The sequence below is a fragment of the Hetaerina americana genome, unplaced genomic scaffold (genome assembly GCF_022747635.1).
Source record: "Hetaerina americana unplaced genomic scaffold, ioHetAmer1.1.p SCAF_4, whole genome shotgun sequence".
NCBI classification, from domain to species: Eukaryota; Metazoa; Arthropoda; class Insecta; order Odonata; family Calopterygidae; genus Hetaerina; species Hetaerina americana.
In genome coordinates this window covers 24,883,345-24,902,813 of record NW_027286985.1, presented here as the reverse complement: position 1 = coordinate 24,902,813, position 19,469 = coordinate 24,883,345, and the positions used below count along the sequence as shown (strand labels likewise).

Genomic DNA, 19,469 nt, shown 5'->3' with positions numbered 1-19,469 from the left:
AAACATGATTTCGGGGTGTGATGTTGAGGCGAGATAACCCATTGTCATAATTTAACCTACTTTGTTTAGGGCTCACGTCGACTTTGAAAACGAATTTTTCTTTTATATTCCATGAGTGGTGTTGAATTTCCCGGTCACAGACTGATGATGGCTTGCAGGGTGCCATATAGATGAAAATCGTCGCGCAATGTTATTATACCTATTAGTTCAAAATTTTCATCGCGTTTGCATTAATGCATTCCCTGTGAACAGCTTTATGATATGTTTCCCAGTTTCTTGTCATTTATGTTACAAATACATTCATTAAAATAAGTACATTCACCCCAATACATTTAAGGTACATTGCTACGATAAACCTCCTCGCTCTTACTTACAGTACCTTGCAATCTCTCCACATATGCGTCTACTTAATATCCCGTAAGCCGCCGCAATAGCGTGTGGCGGGGGGGTGTTAGGACACCACCCGTAATTAAGAAAAAAAACTGCATGCAAAAGCCACAAATTTTTACCATCCATAAACAAAACATGGCATACATTTATACAAGAACACTTACACCCTACACACATGCAAGCTCACAAACTACCAACTAACATGCACATGCATCTACAAATATATCTAATATCTTTGCAATGTTTAATTTTGTACTGACGTGTAAATTCAATGTTTTTAATATTTTTTAAAGTGAAAGCGGTTTCTTACTATTGTGATTTCTGATTGTTCGGGGAAAGAATGAGTATTTGTATCTATCTGTACTGGAATCTATCTCAGATCGGCCTGAAGTCCGTTTGATTTGACAATGGATCTTCGAGCTTACCTGCTCGATGAGTTTAACGTCGCGGAATGGACGTATCGATGTTAACTATCTTTACATATTGACTCCAAACATTGGTGCGGTCGTCGCCCGAGTCAATGGTATTTGTTTTCGCTTGCATGCGAATACTCGCACTGCTTCTATGAGTAATTTCTTTCTCGTACTGCTTCTATTAGTTATTATATCATTGTTGATTAATCACAGTGCTTATTTCCAGCAATGCCCGATTTCCAACAAGCAACGACGCACGCATGCGATGCACTTTATTATGACTATTTTTGTTTTCGAACGCTGACAAAGAAGAAACGAAGTTCACAATCTCGCCCTTCAGATCGCTTTGTTTATCCCTCCGACCGTTCTGTTCAAGCCGATCTCGTCTCTTAGATTGCCTCTCAAAGCGGGCCGAATCGGCTCGTCTCCACACTAATCTGGATATGTTTACTTGGTTTAGCAAATCGATCTGACTTGACAAGACCGATCCTGGATCGCTTGGTAATCGTAGCGATGATGATGATACCCTCTGATGCTATTTTACTCTTGTTCCTCTATTGCTCAATCCTTTATCACATTTAGTAGCTATTTTCGTGTTAACTCCAGAAAATATTGATATGGTTTGACATTTGAATTTTTAAACATATTTGGCCATATTTAAAGTGATATTATTCATTGAATGTAACATTGTTCAGGGGCCACTACGCCCCTGTCACACGCTCTTGCGGCGGCTTGTGGGGTATTATGTAGATGTACTTGGAAAAAGGGACTGTTTAGTCTCAATCTCGCCCCCAGTAAAGGGGTTTGATAGTGATGTATCTACGTACCCGATGCATGTCCTCACCATCTCGAACCGGTTATTAAAATGTGGGAAATGACAACTTTTCATCAAAAGGCGACACGTGAAAAAATTGACGTGCAGACAGCGGAATATGATTTCGCGTGAAAATCGCAGTCGATAGTTCGAAATATTGCACCGCCTTCCGTATGATGATTATCATGTGAAAGGTGTAGGCAACCCCCACCGCCCTTTCTCCTCTCACTTACGGGTATTGTCTCATTTTTTGTTTCTCCATCTCCCTTCTTCTCCTCCCCCTCCCTCCCCCCCTCAAGTTTCATTTTCCTCCCTCGACTCTTCCTCCCTTCCCTCTCTCCGCTCCCTTTCGTCCTCCTTCACCGCATTCCTTCGCCCAACCCCATCCACAGGTGGTCTTGTTTAGCCAGCTGTCGCCGTGGGTTTGTTGTTGGGTCCAGCGGCTTTAAGTCCGAAAGGGAACGAGGGAGGGGAGGGAGCGGCTTCGGGCCTGGGGGTGCGTGTTTCGGGGGATGCGATGAAATCGAGAGTTCAAGCTGTTGTTGTCTGACCGTCTTCCTTTCTCGTCCTCCCTCCCAAAGGCCACGTTTCGTTCCGGATCGTAAGTCAGGGGTTGATGTAGAAGAAATGCTGGACATTCTTCGTGAGGAATCGACAATATTCCCGTTGTTTATTTTTCCGCATGTCGTCGTCCCCCCCTCCTCCATTCCCCCTCTTCCCTGCTCCCGCTCGGCAAGCGTCCTACCCCTATTTCTTTTATTTATTTTCTCCCGAAAACGTTTGGTCCTAGTGCATGTGTGACGAGCCCTCGGTGTACGTATCAAGATTTTGGTGGAAGGGCTCTCCTACTTAAGTAATGGCCTCAAGTACCGTCGGGAATCAGCGAGTACAAGTGCGTGTCGGTCCTTATCTTCGGTATTGCGATCATCCCATAATTTATTGCAGGCTGTGCCGCGTCCCTGAAGCCTAAATATCCTCTTATTATTGTGCTGGTCGTGTTCCCCTGATGGGGCATGCACACTCCGGTTAACCAGGAGGTCGTGAGATCGAAACCTAAAACAGGGATCTCATGATGGCCATAGATTTATTTAATGGGCATGGAACGACCACTGTTGTCATACCAGTCAGCTGATGAGTCATAATTCAGTTCCCTAAATTTATTTAAGCCGTGGGAAACCTTGCCCGGTCGCGCACTTTCGAGTACTCTGAGCTTACTCGATGTTTCGAAACTAAATGGATTTCGTGAGGTGACTTTGGTACCGGCTTTCCCCCAATCAAGGCAGGGTGATGAGTTTCCATAAAACGGCACCGCATTAACATGCGGAATAATAGGGTGGAGGGGTGGGAATCGAGGAAAGAAGGGAATCTTGAGTAGCAAGGTGCGGTGAAGACGGTGACAAAAAGTTTTGTCGGCACAGGGGGAGTGATTTAGTTGCCTTGCATTCCCGTTAAGTGTTCCTCGTCCGTGACAGTAGCGCTTTGCCTCCGAGTCCCAGGTTGAAGAATCTGAGGCCGTGGATGCATTAATTGGATGCAAATCGCTCGCCGTGGCGACAACTCGGAGCGTTTTTCTTTGCGTCCGCTTCATTAGCATACTGGGGCAGTCAGGGTGTGTTAGTCTCTTTGTTTAACTCTCCCAGCGCGATCGTCGTGAATGGAAAGTGATGCATTTCCCACCCAACATTGTGTGTGTCCCCGTTGAGGTGGTGCCACTCCCACAGCCGCGGCGCCACGCCTGTTTCCACCCTGAAATCCTTTAAGCATTTGTTTCCTTCCCTGCGAGCAATCCACCCTCAAGAGGATGCCACCCACATCCTTTCCATCCGGCCTCACCCGCGTCGACGGCAAGGAGAAAAACGACATTGGCCGTGACATATATTTTACGTGGTTGGTTGTGTTTCGTAATCGTATTTATTATGAATGTTTTCACCGCTTGTTCGATGCAAACACGTCTAGCTCGTCCAGCTCCCTGTATCCCCGAAAGGAATCCTAATTAAACGACTTCCCACTGGCCTCACTAGGGGAAGCCATGTACTATTCCGGTGGGTAGATAGCTCTTCAACCTTTTCGATATCACTGTTATGGCACTGAAACGTGAGAGAGGGGCTGTATTAACCGCTCCTTCGAGAACTCTATGCGTCATTTTGTCAACTGTTATCCTGCCAGTCTGCGGAATGTTATTTGTTTCTGTCAAACATTTGCGGTAGTTATCTTAGCTCAACAGATATGGGACTTTATTGCCATTTCACGCCGTCGCCCTTTCGTCAAGGGCCCCCCATCCCGACCAACGAATACAGCTCCATGATTTCCGAATTCTTTGGTCGTGGAAAATATTGAGGGGCCTTTTAAGACCGTGGTACGTCCGCCTAATTTCGCGGAGGAACTTGGACTATATTCGCGAAATCCCGACGTGAAGCTCAATGCTTGTCATTTTGTGCTGACAAAATTCAAAACTGGTTGTGATAGAGCATCAGTGATATCGGAATCTTTTGGGGTAAAATTCTGTCGTCACGTTAACTTAAATTTAAAATGCCATGTATAATTGTGACTTACTGTAGTAACCTATTTCCCCTATGATAGAACTGGTTTAGTTATGATTCAAAAGATTATTAATGAATCCTTAATGTGTCTGATAAGGATTGTTATTTAAAAATGTTTCGCCATTTTTGTGTCATAATTTTGGCGCCGAGCACGATAATTTCTATACCTACTCAGTGTAACAAATGATTCAATCTAATCTTAATAGCACTCCAATTCAATCCAGATATTTCCGATTCTGCTTTCCCGAGAATCATATGCTCATCCAAAAACAGTAATCAACCCTTAAGGTTTGTTTGGTAGATGAGGGCAGAGCTCACACAATACTTCGTTTAGCCCATAGGCTGGTGAAATTTACAGATCAGGGTATTTCAGGGATTATACTTCCTTTCTCTTTCGTTTTCCAGTAAGATCTGGAACCCTAAAAATCAAACAGCTGCAGAAAGCTGAGGGTGCGCAGAGGTATCACTGAAATCGAACCCTGGCCCAGGAAAACAGAAGTTGATGAGCCGTCCTTGCATTTTTTTAGTCGTCTTCTAACCGACGAGATCGTCACTTTAGTGCAGTTCTACCTTAACGTACAAGTTTTTCAGTAATGTGATTAGTTCTGTTCATTTCATCAATCCATAAAAATTTACGGAAGATAATTCATAGTCGGCAGAGTAGGTATTACGCCCCTCTTTTTAAGGGATGTGGAAATCAGCCGAGGATATGTAGGACGGAGGACCGCTACGAAATAATCCTCTTGATTGGTAACACACGATAACGGCAAGATTTACATATTTTTGTGTAAGGAGATTCGTTACAGCAAAGAGAAAGTCGCTTCGATCGTGTATTTGGTCCGGTGTTTTCTAAGCACACTTGCCCGTCGTTAAGTCACTACGTACATTCGGATCCACGTCTGCAATCCGTCCCTGCTCTTCCTGCTCCTCTCCCCAGCCGTCCTGTTCGTCCCGATGTCTCGTATCGGAGCCCCCCCCATCGTCTCGCCCTTTTACCTCCTTTCCCCTGATTTAATTCCTCGTTCTCCCCCACGCCCCCGTTCCGGAGCTCTGTCCGTTCCCCATGTTTTCGACCCTTATCCCCTCCGTAATCTTATCCAGATAATGGATTTTCCCTGCTCGCCCCATTCTTTAATTTAGTTGTTAGAATACATATACGTGCGCGGCTATATATACATATTACAATCTTGAGTTCGCATATCCCCCGTCGCCTCCGGATTTATGTGGACAGGAATGAGACGGACATCTTAATTCCATTTCCCCATATCTGTTACTCTCTCCCCCTCGTCGCCTTTCAACAAAAGGACCGCCTAGCAACGCCGCCATTTTCTTGGTCCTCATTTGCATGCGATTGTTAAAAATTTATGCCCGAGAGTGCGGAAAAAATTTGCTTGAGCACATGAAATATTTAAGGTTTTGTGACTGCGCAGCCTAAATATTGGTTATATTGAAAAAAACGTCGCTTCCTTAGGGTGAAGAATGACGTGGTCGGGAAACAAATGGCACAAAAGACGGAATGGCCAAGGGGGCCGGCGTGAAAATTGGGATTGGTAAGGTAGAAAATGATTAGCATCTACACGGCACCCTGCAAACCTCCGCTAGGATGTTTGTCACAGGATGATACCACACCAGGCATGCCACAATGAAGTTGTGTTGCGTAATTTTAATTTACAAATTATTTTGCTAATGATTCAAGTAATGGAAATAATTTTAACGACATCCCCATCCTACTCCTTCCCCTTCCCCGCTTGCCTAACGTTCTCCCATCTATCACACAGTCTTCCATATTTCATTCCCAATCAAAATGACGAGCATCCTTCTCTCCTGCCTTCTTTAGATTTGTCCCAACGATTCCCACTCCTCCTCCACCACATCTAGCACTTCCTCGTTTGTTTTCCTCTCTATCCATTTTTTCTTTTCAATCCACATTTCAAAAGCCTCCAATTGACGCCTATCATCCTGTTCAGTGACTTAAGTTTCCGCGACGTACCAAACTAAGCCCCATATGAAGGTTTTGACGAGCCTTTTATTAACATCCTTTCTCGAAGTCCATGCCGTCAAATCCCTCCTCCCCGTGGAAGCTTCTTTGCCAAACGAAATTCATCTCCTAATGCCTCAAACACATTGACCATTTTGGTCCGACACTCTTCCGAGATAGGTGAGCTGTTCCACTTGCTCTAGTGTTTGCACTTCTAGTTTAACATTTAGCTTAGCTTTTCCCTTCCTATAAAACCACATAACATTCATTCAATTTACATTTATTCTCATCACATACCTATCGCAGGGACTTTACATACACTCAGCTGAGTTTGAAACCCCTTGGCTGACTACCAAACTAAGCTCGATTGTCAGCGAATCTGATTGTATGAATTGTTTACCGGCTTTCATTCCTACCTCCAGTTCTTCCCATGCCTCTTTTACCATATCCTACTCATATACATTGAACAGCAAAGGTGATAATGGACACTCCAATATAACTCCTATTCCGAACACTGCCCATCCGGACTCTCCATCCGCCACTCGTACCTGTCCACTCTGACACATGTGCAGGCTGCGGATTAAACTCCTATTCCTCCAATTTATTCCTATTTTCTGCAATGTATTCATTATCTTTTCCCAATTCACTCCATCAAAAGCCTTTTCGAAATCTGCGAAACAGACAGATACACCCACATGATATTCTATATTACTGTCCATTTGTGACATTATTACGATGGCATCACGCGTGCACCTTCCTAAACCCGAACTGATCATCCCCTGCTCTCATCATTTGCCCTACCCTCGATCATCTTGTTGATGATCTTGAGAACTACGTTAGCTGCGGGTGAAATCAGACTCATCGTTCCGTAGTCGTCAAATATTGCTGTCTTTCCCTTTTTTGGGATAGGAGCCAACACTGACGAAGTCTTCCAGTCAAATTTCCTCCCTCATAAATGCTACGAATTAGGCCATAAAAACTCTTCCTCCCATATTTACCTAAACTTTTTAGTAGTTCCGCGGGAATTTAGTCCCCCCCAACGGCGTTATTTTATTTCAATTCCATTAATCCCCTTTCTATCTCGCCTTCGAGTAAACGTAGACCTAAACTATATTCATCTACATCATATGCTCTCTCAATCCTCATATTCTATTCCGACCTTCTTGGTGTATTTATTTACCACACAGTTCCTCTTTATATTTCTTCCACCTCTCTTGGATATTCTCTGGTACAAATAATATTTTTCCTGACTTATCTTTGATTGTCTGCAACGATTTTTCCTTCTTACTTTCATATCGTATATGATGCGCATAAGCTTTCGAAAAATTCATAGTAGTTCTAGTGATGGAGGGGAAGAGACGAGGACGTCGAAAGTCCTTTAGCATAAGCTATGAATTTGCTTACACGATAATCTTCAGAAAATAGTCATTTTGGAATTCTCGATCTTATCTTGCAAGGGACATATATATATATATATATATATATATATATATATATATATATATATATATATATATATATATATACACACACACAGGGTTCGTCCGGAAAATAAGTGTACTGAGCTCAGGAAAAAAATTTATTACACTTTTACCTATCTTAAGCTAATATTCCTCAAAATAGGACCCTTGTGAGTCGATACACTTGTTCCAGCGGCGTTCCCATTCCTGGAACGCTCCCGCGAAGGCATCATCGGGAACCTCTCGAAGACTCGTCGTCGACCTCTTCTCTGCCCTCCACGAACATCTTGTGCCACGGAAAGATCATGTTTCTGGACATGGCTGACTCCCCGTAAGCCTGGTTAATCATACCGACAGTTTCGGTAGACGATTTCCCAAGCTTTACCGCAAATTTGATGGAATAACGCTGCTCCAAAATCTTCGGCATCGCGTTCCGTGACGTGGGTCTAGCGTGGAGGTTCGCGTTAACAGAGCTCCTCACTACACCACAGCTCAGAGCCGACTGCCTTTTTCAGCGTCGCTTGCCAGCATACCCCCCTCCAATCGCAGCCCGCCTGCCCCAGGAGTCAGTACACTTATTTTCCGGACGAACCCTGTATATATATATATATATATATATATATATATATATATATATATATATATATAAACATTCAAACAATATATATAAATATATATATATATATATATATATATATATATATATATATATATATATATATATATATATACATAAAAGATTCATAAATATCCACTGCTCCTTCCTAAATTCAAAAAGTAAAATTTAGATATTCATTTTAATTTTTCCCATAATTACATGATGTAAATAGGCATGTATGTGTAATAGACTAAATGTGTTTACTACCTTGATCAAAAATTTCCCGGAATTTATTCAGAAAATTAAAAATACAAGTTTATTCATCTAAATCTATATTGTCCCCTTCAAAGTAATCCCCATCGACTGCAACACACTTATGCCAGCGCTTGATCCAATCCTCGAAACATTTTTTATATTCGGTTTTCGGTATGTCCATCAGTGCTTCCTGCGATTTTTCCATTACTTCCTCTCGGCTGCTAAAACGCGTTCCCCGTAATGGTTTTTTAACTCGATTGAACAGAAAGAAGTCACAGGGAGCCAAATCAGGTGAATTCGGTGGCTGTTGGATGGTATTTGTTGCATTTTTCGTCAAAAAATTACGAATAATGATAGCACTGTGCGACGGTGCGTTATCATGGTGCAAAATCCACGAATTTTCTGCCCACATTTCTTGTCTCTTTCGGCGAATTGCTTCACGCAAACGTCTCATAACGCCCAAATAATACTCTTTGTTTACTGTCTGGCCTTCTGGCAAAAATTCATGATGCACTACACCGTTGTAATCCATGAAAACCGTCAGCATTGCCTTCTTTTTTGACTGAAAACGACGTGGTTTTTTTGGTCTCGGCTCATTTGGTGAACGCCATTCACTTGCCTGATGTCTGGATTGCGTGTCGTACTCATAAACCCACGTCTCGTCTCCAGTAATGATCCTTTTGATGAATGTGGGATCGGATTCAGCCTCGCAAATCATGTCTTTTGCGACGTCAACACGGTCTCTTTTTTGCATGAAATTGAGGTCTTTCGCTGCTACACGACGGAAACCCAAATCATTAACCACAATGTCTTGGGCGGATCCATAGGCAATGTTCAAGTCCTCCGCTATTTCTCTGATGGTTAATTTGCGGTTATTGACCAACATTTCTTTTACTTTATCAATTTTTTCACCGACTTTCGATGTCGATGGTCTGCCACTGCGTTCATCATCTTCGATTGACTCACGACCACTTCTGAACCGCTCGTGCCACTGGTAAACGACCGTTTTTTTTAGAGAATCGTTGCCGAAACACTTTTCCAACATTTCCAACGTCCGTAGTAGTAGTTTTGAGGGGAGGCGACCGACAGCTAAGGTCATTTGCGCCATAGGGGATGGATAGGAAAGGATGAAGGGTGGAGAGAAACCCGGCGTCGGCATTAGCCTACTCTTTACGAAAGGCGCCAAGGGGTCCGCAGTTTAACGTCCCATCCGACGGACGGCGTACTCACTCAAAGTGCCCTCCACAAAGCACCTCAAGTAGGGATCGAGATACCTCTGAAAAATATTCACGGTGCGCCACTAAATCCGTTTTTTACGCAAAATTTAATACAAGTTCGTTGTTGCAAATTTAAATCCATTTCTGAAATTGTAAAAAATCGCCAACACACACAGAGATAGATGTACTCTTGGCTACGTAACTTTTGCAAATGTCAAGTTATGACACTAAGATTTAAAGGGAATATCAACAACAGATGTACCAATTTAACAAAAAAAACAGAACTCAAATCGGAACGATGGGAGCGCCACACGGTGGTTATTCCGGGAACTTTTTGATCAAGGTAGTATGCGTGTGAGCAATACTTATTTATGTTTAAAATGAATATTCATTATTGCATAAGGATGCATTCTTATTTAGTATGCGTTTATATTTAAGGCTTGTGTCCTAACATACTCCTCCACATGCCCTTACAGCAGCCCGACGGGTATTGTGTACGTGTAGATAAAATTAAATGCTCACTCCCGCCAAACTCGTTCCCATTCGTTATCTTCCGAGAAAGTGAGTGACTCGAACGAATGCCTTTCTCTCCTTCGCAGGATGCTGGTGGGCGCTCCGCTGGACAGGAATTTGCAGCCGGAGACCAACCATTCGGGGGCGTTATGGAGGTGTCCCATCACGCAGCGGAGAGATGACTGCGACCAGGTCCAAACCGACGGCAAACGGGGTGAGTGGCCGTGTGGGGGGGGGCGAGATATGTGGGCCCCAAGGACCCCCCGAGGTCTTCCGAGCGCCGCCCCCTAGCGGTGAGCGCCGGAACATTGAGGTGAAGAAGGAATAAGTATGCTCCTTCGGGTTCATCGAGACGGATTTTTAGAATGTAACATGGTTCGGAATGTATTAATCATCACTTTCCGTTTAGTTTTGGCTTTTAATTAGAAAATTACTCAATACGCAATCGGGTGGGTTGCGTTTCTTGAAGGAATATTGTTGAGATATTATTCGGCTTGAGATTCCAAAGATGGAGAGACGTGTAAATTTAAGAGGAGTCATAGTCATCAAAATCTACCTAATTCACTGTCAATAATTTTACGTTTAGTTGTAAGAGTAAAATCATTGTATGTATTATTTTTTACAGCATTCGTATAGACCGGACGGGTGTATGAAGTATTTGCGGCTTAGTAGAAATAAATGCCCATGTGTCGTTTTATGTGTCACAGAGCATTATTTTAATTTAACAAAACACACCAGTACCTCGCGTATACATCCAATGGAACGATTTAATAAAATCAAGAGTAAGCATTACAGATGTGGAAATAATTCATAAGCAGTGATAGCCATCTGAGGTAGGGGAATCATTGAAGAGTGAATTATTGGCCTCAATATCGTATTTATTCGCATATAGAACATATTCATTGGTTTTAAGGATACATTTCATTGAAGCTTTCAATGAGAGTTATTCTCTGCCGGATGTATCTGTAATGTCAGTTGTAGGTGATCGATTATACCCTTGATCCCTGCCTCTTTATGTCGCATAAGTACACCAGTTAGGTGTCAGAAATGAGGTGTCTTGCGGTCGAAGAATCTTGGAATCCCTGCCATGATTTTTTCTTGTCTCTAAAGGGATGTTAAATTTCAAGGACTTGTGTTCGGAGGCTCTACTTGTTTAAATATGAGAGGAGCACATGAAAAATTGAATCGTTCTAGCTTATGATGTAGCTATGCAATTTCATGTAGGTTGCTCGTTTGCACATTAGGTTCTCAGAAAAGTGAACGTTGTTATGATAATAATTTTTAAAAACTTATAGTAGACTTTTTAATTTTCTTTATTCTGAAGGTACAGCAGATGAGACAATTTCATCCAAATAATCTTGTTCGTTCTAAAATTCACACCCCTTTACCTAAGGATTTTTTTAGTTTTTTTATCGATTCTGTTTTCTTTGACGATTAATCCTATGCCACCTTGCATAGGATGGGCAGAGTTCATGATTTATCATAATTTTGAGGAGGAAGGCGTAACCAACAGTAAGCTATGCATAAAAAACCTTATGCATTAAATTTTAAACTCTAAATGACTAAGGGTGCATTGACAACACTTCGAGTGTAACGTTAAAGTTAAAATTAAATTCAAATTATGTTATTTTATGTGGTCTCTTCCATTTTCTGGTCGTTTTTCACTGGCTACGTATTGTAGTCTAAACGAGGAAGTAAATACGCATTCATTACCTTCACGACTCAGGATTCAACCGAGCTCATTTACCATCTCCTGTAACTAACTGAATTTCATAGCTTTTCCTCTAAGCGATTGAATTCACCATCGTGTCATAATTTACTTGATACGGATGGAGAGGGTCCTCTGGTAGATGTAAATATGGCGGTAAGGTGGGGCGGGGATAGGGAGAAGGGGGAAATCATGATCAAGAACTCTCATTTCATGATTTATGATCCAATTTTATAAATATTTGCCAGCTTTTATAGTATGCTTCAGTAATGTGTCTTAAGGGAATCGATATTTTAACGTAATAGTGTGGCGGGCACCCCACTGATACACTTATAATTTACGTGTTCGTCACAAAATTATTTTTTCACTCGCTGGATAAGCTTATTCTATTTTTTTTGTTAATTCGAATCAACGATTCGAAACGGACGTCGTCAATTACATCGCATGAAGGCACTCTTTTAATTTGATTTTTGACGGTGAAAAAATTCGTAAACAGTCACAGCCCCTCCCGTTCCAGTTGTATCCCTCTTCATTTCACTTACCTACCCCCCCCCCCCCGATTCTTCTCTTCGTCATTCCCAGTAAGAAAAAAACCCTTATTATTCCGTCCCGTCCCCTTCTCCCTGCCTGTTACCCAGGGCCTTACTCTCCCTAAGGCCCATAACGGGTGGGGGATCCACACCCCAAACCTCTTTCGTCGCCCCCTAACCCTCAGCCACACCTCCTTAAATAAACACCAAGGGGATGAAGAGAGGATAAAGAAAAAAAACGGAATTTTTAGGTCTGTATGTTAACGGGTCGCCGCCGCCGCAAGCAATGGAGGAACACTTCCCTTACTTTTGTGTTTATTCATGTATTCACACCGCCGCGCCTCGGTGAACGATGGGGATGGGAAAGGAGGAGGGTGAAGGACGGGGGGGGGTGGCAGGGGGAGCAGTAAGAGGGTGGGGGAGGGGTAAGGAAGAGGCGTCAGGGTAGCGGCCCGTTTCCGCCGCGCATCCAAAAATAATAGCGGTTTGATGATCGGCCGTCGATAAATCACTTTCTGAGCCGGCAGTGCGGGCCTCTGGGGGGGGGGGCGAAGAGAAGGGTGGTGGGAGAAATGGGTGAAGAAGGGTGTGAACAGGAGGGTGTGTGGGGTCGCCTCACGGTTTCGGGGGGGGTGCAGGGGAGAGAGAAGGAGGGGCTGAATGGGGATGGGTGAAGCGATGAGTGCTTCCGCTTCACCCCCGGCTCGTGCCCTAACAGGATTCCCCGAAGGGATCCGGATGGAGGGGTGGGAGAGTCATCGAAGGGGGGAACGATTTTTCCCCGTGATTTAATTTTATCTCGGCATTCGAAAGGTCCTTTTCAGGCCTCAAGTTTTTTTTTATCCAGGAAAAGTCCCGCGTTTGGGCTTTGAACCTAGGAAGGTAACTATCGTGATCAACTATCTATTATTTACTTCACGAGTCGATAACTTATGTATTGCCATGAGCATCAGGAAATATTCGAGCATTGTGCATGTGTCAGTTTCATGAAGTTTACATCTTCGGTCTATCCTCTCCTTCTCGGTTAGGTTTTCGTTATCACCAACATGCCTACATTATTATGTCAGGAAATAAGCGTTATTGTATCGATTCAGTTTAGTCGCAGTCGAGTATCGGGTGTACTCGCCGGAAGCGTTGAGAGTCAAAAGTCGAACGATGCTTTCGTAATTCTGGCTGAATTTTCGTTCATGTCTTTTGTTTTACGTATCAGAGGTAAATCAACCGCCACGCGGTGCTACTGACAGTGAGGGATGAAAGATAAGTCGTTTTGAGTGCCTTTATTTCACATTGCCATAGATCCCGCAAGAGAGCGTACTCGGTTATAATCTCCGACTGTTTTGGAAACGAATCTTATGCCTTGAAACTGGAAAATACTTTTTTAGCGTGGATTTATCATCGAGTGAGCGTCCAATTGGGATTTAGAAATTTCGGATAGATCCGGAAGTTATAAAACTTAATGCGAGATGTGGGAATTTCTTGATGGTGGGAAAACAGTAAATATTCTCTCATTCCCGCACACTCGCTTCTTCTTCTCTGAGCCTCCCGTTTGTTATTGTTTGTAATGCCTGTATTCATCACCTTTCAAACGCTTTTTTCCTCTTACTCGTATATGTCTGAATCCACTCCGGGTGGAATAAACTAGGTTTCTAAAAATAAACTAATAATCCATTAAAAAGGCTATGTCCTTACACATTTAAGACAGAAGTCGCGTCCAGTGATTCAATCGTGTCACAACTTGAAGAAAATCCGTGTAGTTTAGAGTTGGGCGGGAGTTGCATTTGGGAACCGACCTATTATGAATTTTTCTCACTGATAGGTGTCGATATGGTTGGTGCTTTGCTCTTAGGACAGTGATTAAAGGCGATCGACTTCGCTATCACTTTTCATGCTGGTCTAGAGAATATCACGAACTTTAGGGCGAAAATTGGCGATATTATCTCATAATTCGTCAGCTTATGCTTATGGTGGATGTGTTCAACGTCGAAGGTAATAATTTCTGGTGCTGGCAGTGGTGGTGGATAATGTAATATTTGATATTTTTGTGATAAAAAGTAACGAACAGTGTGTGGTTCTTAGTGTAAGGTGGTGGTTAGTGTATATATTTATATATTTGCTTCTTAGCTTGTAATATGGTGTTATTGCTGGTTTCTTCCTTTAATCTAGCACCATTCATTTCACTTATAAAAGTAAAACTTATTCTTGAAAAATGTTCTAAGTAAGAATTCATATTTGGAATCCTAATCATTTTGCTTCACTATTCTACCATTTTCCATTACTCTTATTCTCTTTTCGTGGCTCTGGAAAAGTATTGTTGCTAAAAAATCATTTTGGTGACTAGGTATCTTAATCTTATTCTCTTCCAGGTACTTCATGAGTCACTTTTTATCGGAAGTCACGTTCTAAAAAAAATGGCACAAATATTTAAGAAAGATGTTTGATATTATTGTGATTCGCGTGTTGCAATAACTTGATGTTCATATTTATTATGTATACCAATTTTATACTCTTAAGCGGTTCTATTGTATTTAATTCTTTGTCTCCGCAATCTCTCAATGTGCACGCGTTGGCACAATTTGGATTTTGTGCACATTTTAATTTCAAGCATTGTAAATTAATTCCGCCACTGTTTCTTCTACTGCCCAAGAAATTTGATCAGCTCAATGCCAGCGAGATCATCCTATCCGTTACGTAAGTGTGTGTGTGTGTGTGTGGTCCGATCCAGAGAGGCTGATTCTCCTTCGCATTGTGACCCCAAAGACAATCAATTGGAAAAAAAAGTGTTCTCCGCCGCCTCTTTCTTAAAGTCATGCGACCTCAATTTATTTTCTTCGTGTGATGTACTACTCGATGTTGTCTTTGTGCTTTCGAAAATCGATGTCTAGTGTACATACGTAAAAACTTCATCGTGAGTAGAATGTTGCTTAAGTAAACTTTCTATTATATCTGGCCATGTTTATTTCAAATTTCATTACTGTAATCATTATAATTATCACTTTACTTTCATTCATAGAACATATTTGCTTTCTTTAATTACTCTTGTCGTGATAGAAGTAACATTTTGTGTATTTTAGTTTACTTTCTTTAGTATTGTTCATTTCTTCAAATGTTAGAACTATTTATGTAATGAATTTGAGGGGTTTGAGCAAAATCCATGTAAGTCCAAAGTGCAATATATTGGAAGATTACTTTTAACCTTTTGCAGTAGCTTAGCTCATTTTATACTTGGATTTGAAGTACAGACCAACATTTTTGCGAAACACATATTTCAAATATGTTAAAAAATAATGGAGGGAATTCTTTGAAGAGTAAAAACTATCAAAAGTAAATCCCGAGCCCGTTTTTCAGAAACTGACTTGCATAACTTTTGCACAATCCCCGTATGTCTCGTCTATCCTATCTTTGTATTACTCTAAACGAATATGTCTGTGTTGTTTATTTTTAAGTACATAATTGCTGTTTTTCGTGCCCTTCCAGATCGAGGCGGCTACTATGGTACGTGTAAGTCAAGAGAGACTGAGTAACTTTCGGAGGTTATGTTTTTGCATGGTTTTGTTTTGTTATGTTTTTATTTGGTTCCCTTTTGCGCTCTTCCATTGGTCGTATGCCGACAGGCACAAATCATGTGGTTTTCATAGACGCAGTAGCTGTGGCTAAAGACCTGTGAAAGGAGTGAGAGATGAAGAGAGCGAGAATGAGATGTGTGTGAATTGTGTGGTCTTTCAATTGCTCCGAGAAAGAAAAGAATGACGAGATCAGAACATCCATTTGCGCCAAAATGCACTTAATGTGCCCCCATCCCGCCACATCCCCTTCCCCGTTGAGCGTCGTAGTCCTTAACTGTTACCAATTCCACCCTATCGTATTTACGTCAACTCGTTTTCTCCGTCCACCGTAGTAGAACCGGATGGGTTTGATCGTCGGTCAATTACTGGAAATTAGTTTATTGTATGCTCACCGCAACGAATCAGTCGGGTCGGGATATTTTTTTTACTGTCGGACATGCATCTGATATTTTTCTAACTTCCTCCACCAGCTCGTGTATTTTATCTTCAACTCCTCCCCAAAAAAATAATATCCATCCACGTTTTTTGTTACCGGTTTTGCGTCTTCATTTTTTCATTGGATCCCCCATACCCGTTATGAAATCGTAAGAAAATGTGAACCAAACGGTGTCTTCTTCAATTCAAATTTCTTTCGAGGCTTGGGAACTTGTTTTGTTTTTATTTTTAAATGCTTCCTGTTGACACAAACCATCCGCCAGAGTACTCGTTGAAGATCCTTTAAATAGAAATGCCCATTGAGGAGGTGTCAGTTTTGCTTTAGGGTGAGCTTTTAAACGGTTTCTTAGTGCGCGCGACTGTTTGAAAACAAAAACCTCCGGAAAGAAATTAAATTTTCGTTGACCTTTGAACATTACAGAGGAACTAGAAAACTAAATTTGTAGATGTAACCAAGCTTAATTGCGTTGCTAATTGAACCTCGGTGGGCTCTAGAAAGTTTTTTTCTAGTTCCGAAAACTACGATTTCACAAGGTCGAGCCTGATATCATTGAACTGAATACGTGTAACTGTTTCGGAGTAAATTCTACTATTCTAAATATTGTGGATAAAGTCAACACATTTTTTATCGACCTCATTACTTAATAATTATGTACTTATTTCAATTACCTCAGGGATGTTTAAATTCTTTTTATTTGGAACTAAACAGATGAAAACCGAGACCCAAAGTTAAAAGCTTATAAATTTTTATAAGCTTTTTTTTATTTATTTAAATAAAGTTTTTTGGATAAAAGCTTATAAATTGGGATACGAAAAGGTATCATTCCTTTCGCTTCGTACTTCCTCCTCTGTGAGCATTGATCGTTTCCCATGCATGGATTGTAAATATTTTTTTTAGGCTTGAACAGCATCGCGTCGGCTGCGCCTTGCTGTAATAACCGTCGATTCGGCGAGTCCACAGGACGCCGAAGACAAATGATACACCCCGAGAACTCTTTTCAATTCGTTCTAAAGGATAATCTCCAATCATCCACGGCCATCCTCCCGAGTGAAAAGTATTCATACTCCTTTTAGCATTCATGGTGGGGTTCTTAATGGCCATTCCGCAGGAAGCAAATGCAATCCGTCATTTGGTGGGGGAGCGAAAGAATGAAAAAGTTGGTCATCACGACTGGGTCTGCTCAGTAAAGGATCCAAGTTGAGTTCTTAGAAAAAACATTTTGGGCGAGACCTCCCACAGAACGGAGCGTCCACCGCTTGAAGCTCGACACCTCCCCGGCCCCTCTTAAGACTCAGCGCGAAAACAGTTAAGGGTATTCATCTCCCGGAAAAAGGATTGAAATAACACGTCCTCGGTTACATTCGCTTCTTCCTCCCAGCGAGGGCGACCTTCGACCCCTCCCCATCCCACCTCCCCTCTCTCCCTGTACGATCTCTCGTCGTAGTTTTCTCCACCCCGCCTCCTCCCACTCCCCCTCGCTGCGTCGAAGATTCGGCTGTGCGATGTAAATGGAACGTCGAAAGTGTCGGAATATCGGCCGCTTGACGGTAATGGTCGGCATCGCATTCACGTTGCACACCGCACTTAAGATATAAATGTTACGTTTGGTAGGTGTATTGTATGACTGCATTTCACTCTGCCGATATTGAAACAGTAACACTATTGGATACCTATCTATCCGCTCGATATATCTATAGCAGCAGATATATCGATATCATACATCGATCCGCTCGCTATAATATGGATATAGCAGTTCTATATCCGTTCTATACATATATTTCGAATGGAGAATGGATGTAAGAAATGAAATATCGTGCGGCTCATATTTAAAGTAAATTATGATATTGCCTTGATACTGGCTGGAGTAGTGCGATATTTTCGTTTGAGGATTATCACATGAGATGTCAATTTGGGATATTCGATTTTAGTTGTAAATAATATAACTAAGTAATGCTAATTATGACAATGCCGAAATACCGCGACGTTAAATCGCCTATGATTAATGCTGCATGATATTTCGTTCTAAAACTTCGGAGTGAAGAGAATATATAGCATTTATATCGTAAAATAGTGGAAGCAGTATCATATTCCCTGCTGGATATAGATTTTTTCTAACTGAATCGAGAGGATATGAAAAAATCCATAAACCTTGAAATATTATAAAATGGCAACCATTCACCCGATGCAATCGCCAAATGAGATGCATCTATGAATCGTTCCATTTGCATCGCGTCGTCGGTTCAATGATGCTTCTGTGGCGTGCGAATCAATTCACATCGTTCAGCCATAGTCGCGGATCTCTCTCGTACCCATCCACCACATGTGCAAGGGACCGCACCCTCTCAACTCCCGACTAAACCCTCCACCCTTCATTCTCCCGGTGTCGTGTCGTTCTTGTCTCGTATGTTATGTGTGCGTGTGTGTGCCTCGTGTGTCGTCAACCCCTCCCGTCTCCCGCCTCGTGGTGCCGAAGATGTGACTGCTCGAGTGAATGTCCAGTCTCCCGTCACCTTCCCGTGTGGACGAACGAGCGCGGCGACCGATGACCAACCGATCGACTTAGGCCATCGGATTTGTCTCTGATCGGAATCACCTAGTCACCTCTCCCGACGGAGGCTTCAGATGCATCAAGCCGCTTCTGGAGCGGCGATGTACGTATTCATTCGCTGGCTCGTCGACCACCGTTAAAAGTTTGACCTTTTCGAGTTCCCTCTGACGTAAGGCCGGTGCATAAACTATCGGGACGTCAGCGAAGTGTACTTTGTCCCGAAGGGCAAATTGTTTGTCTGGGAAGAGAGTTACTTTTTTCAAAACATTTGAATAAGATAAAACGGATTGGTTGAACAATGGGATATCTTTCGCGTAGGTATATGTCGTTGTCTGTCGCGTAGAAAACGGAAATAGTAACCTGAAAACTTTCGACGGAGGATGACGAAAATGATCTTTGACAAAGGGAGTGTTGGTCTTGAAGAGCGCGTTATTGGTTCACGCCCGAAACTGAAAATAGCAGACGTTGAGGTGACTAGTTCGAACGGTATTTATTTCAATCCTGCA

General features: G+C 42.2%; 1 protein-coding gene across 2 annotated transcripts in view; it reads left to right on the top strand.

Moving 5' to 3' along the window:
* Nucleotides 1–19,469, top strand: part of mew (multiple edematous wings) — a 251,111-nt gene that overhangs the window by 208,532 nt on the left and 23,110 nt on the right. Inside the window, exons 2-3 of one of the 2 annotated variants that reach the window (XM_071589945.1) lie at nt 10,265–10,392; nt 15,891–15,908. In XM_071589945.1, the coding sequence (XP_071446046.1) occupies nt 10,265–10,392; nt 15,891–15,908 (146 nt within the window). The remainder of the gene's footprint in view (nt 1–10,264; nt 10,393–15,890; nt 15,909–19,469) is intronic. The other variant, XM_071589947.1, reaches the window with a different exon arrangement.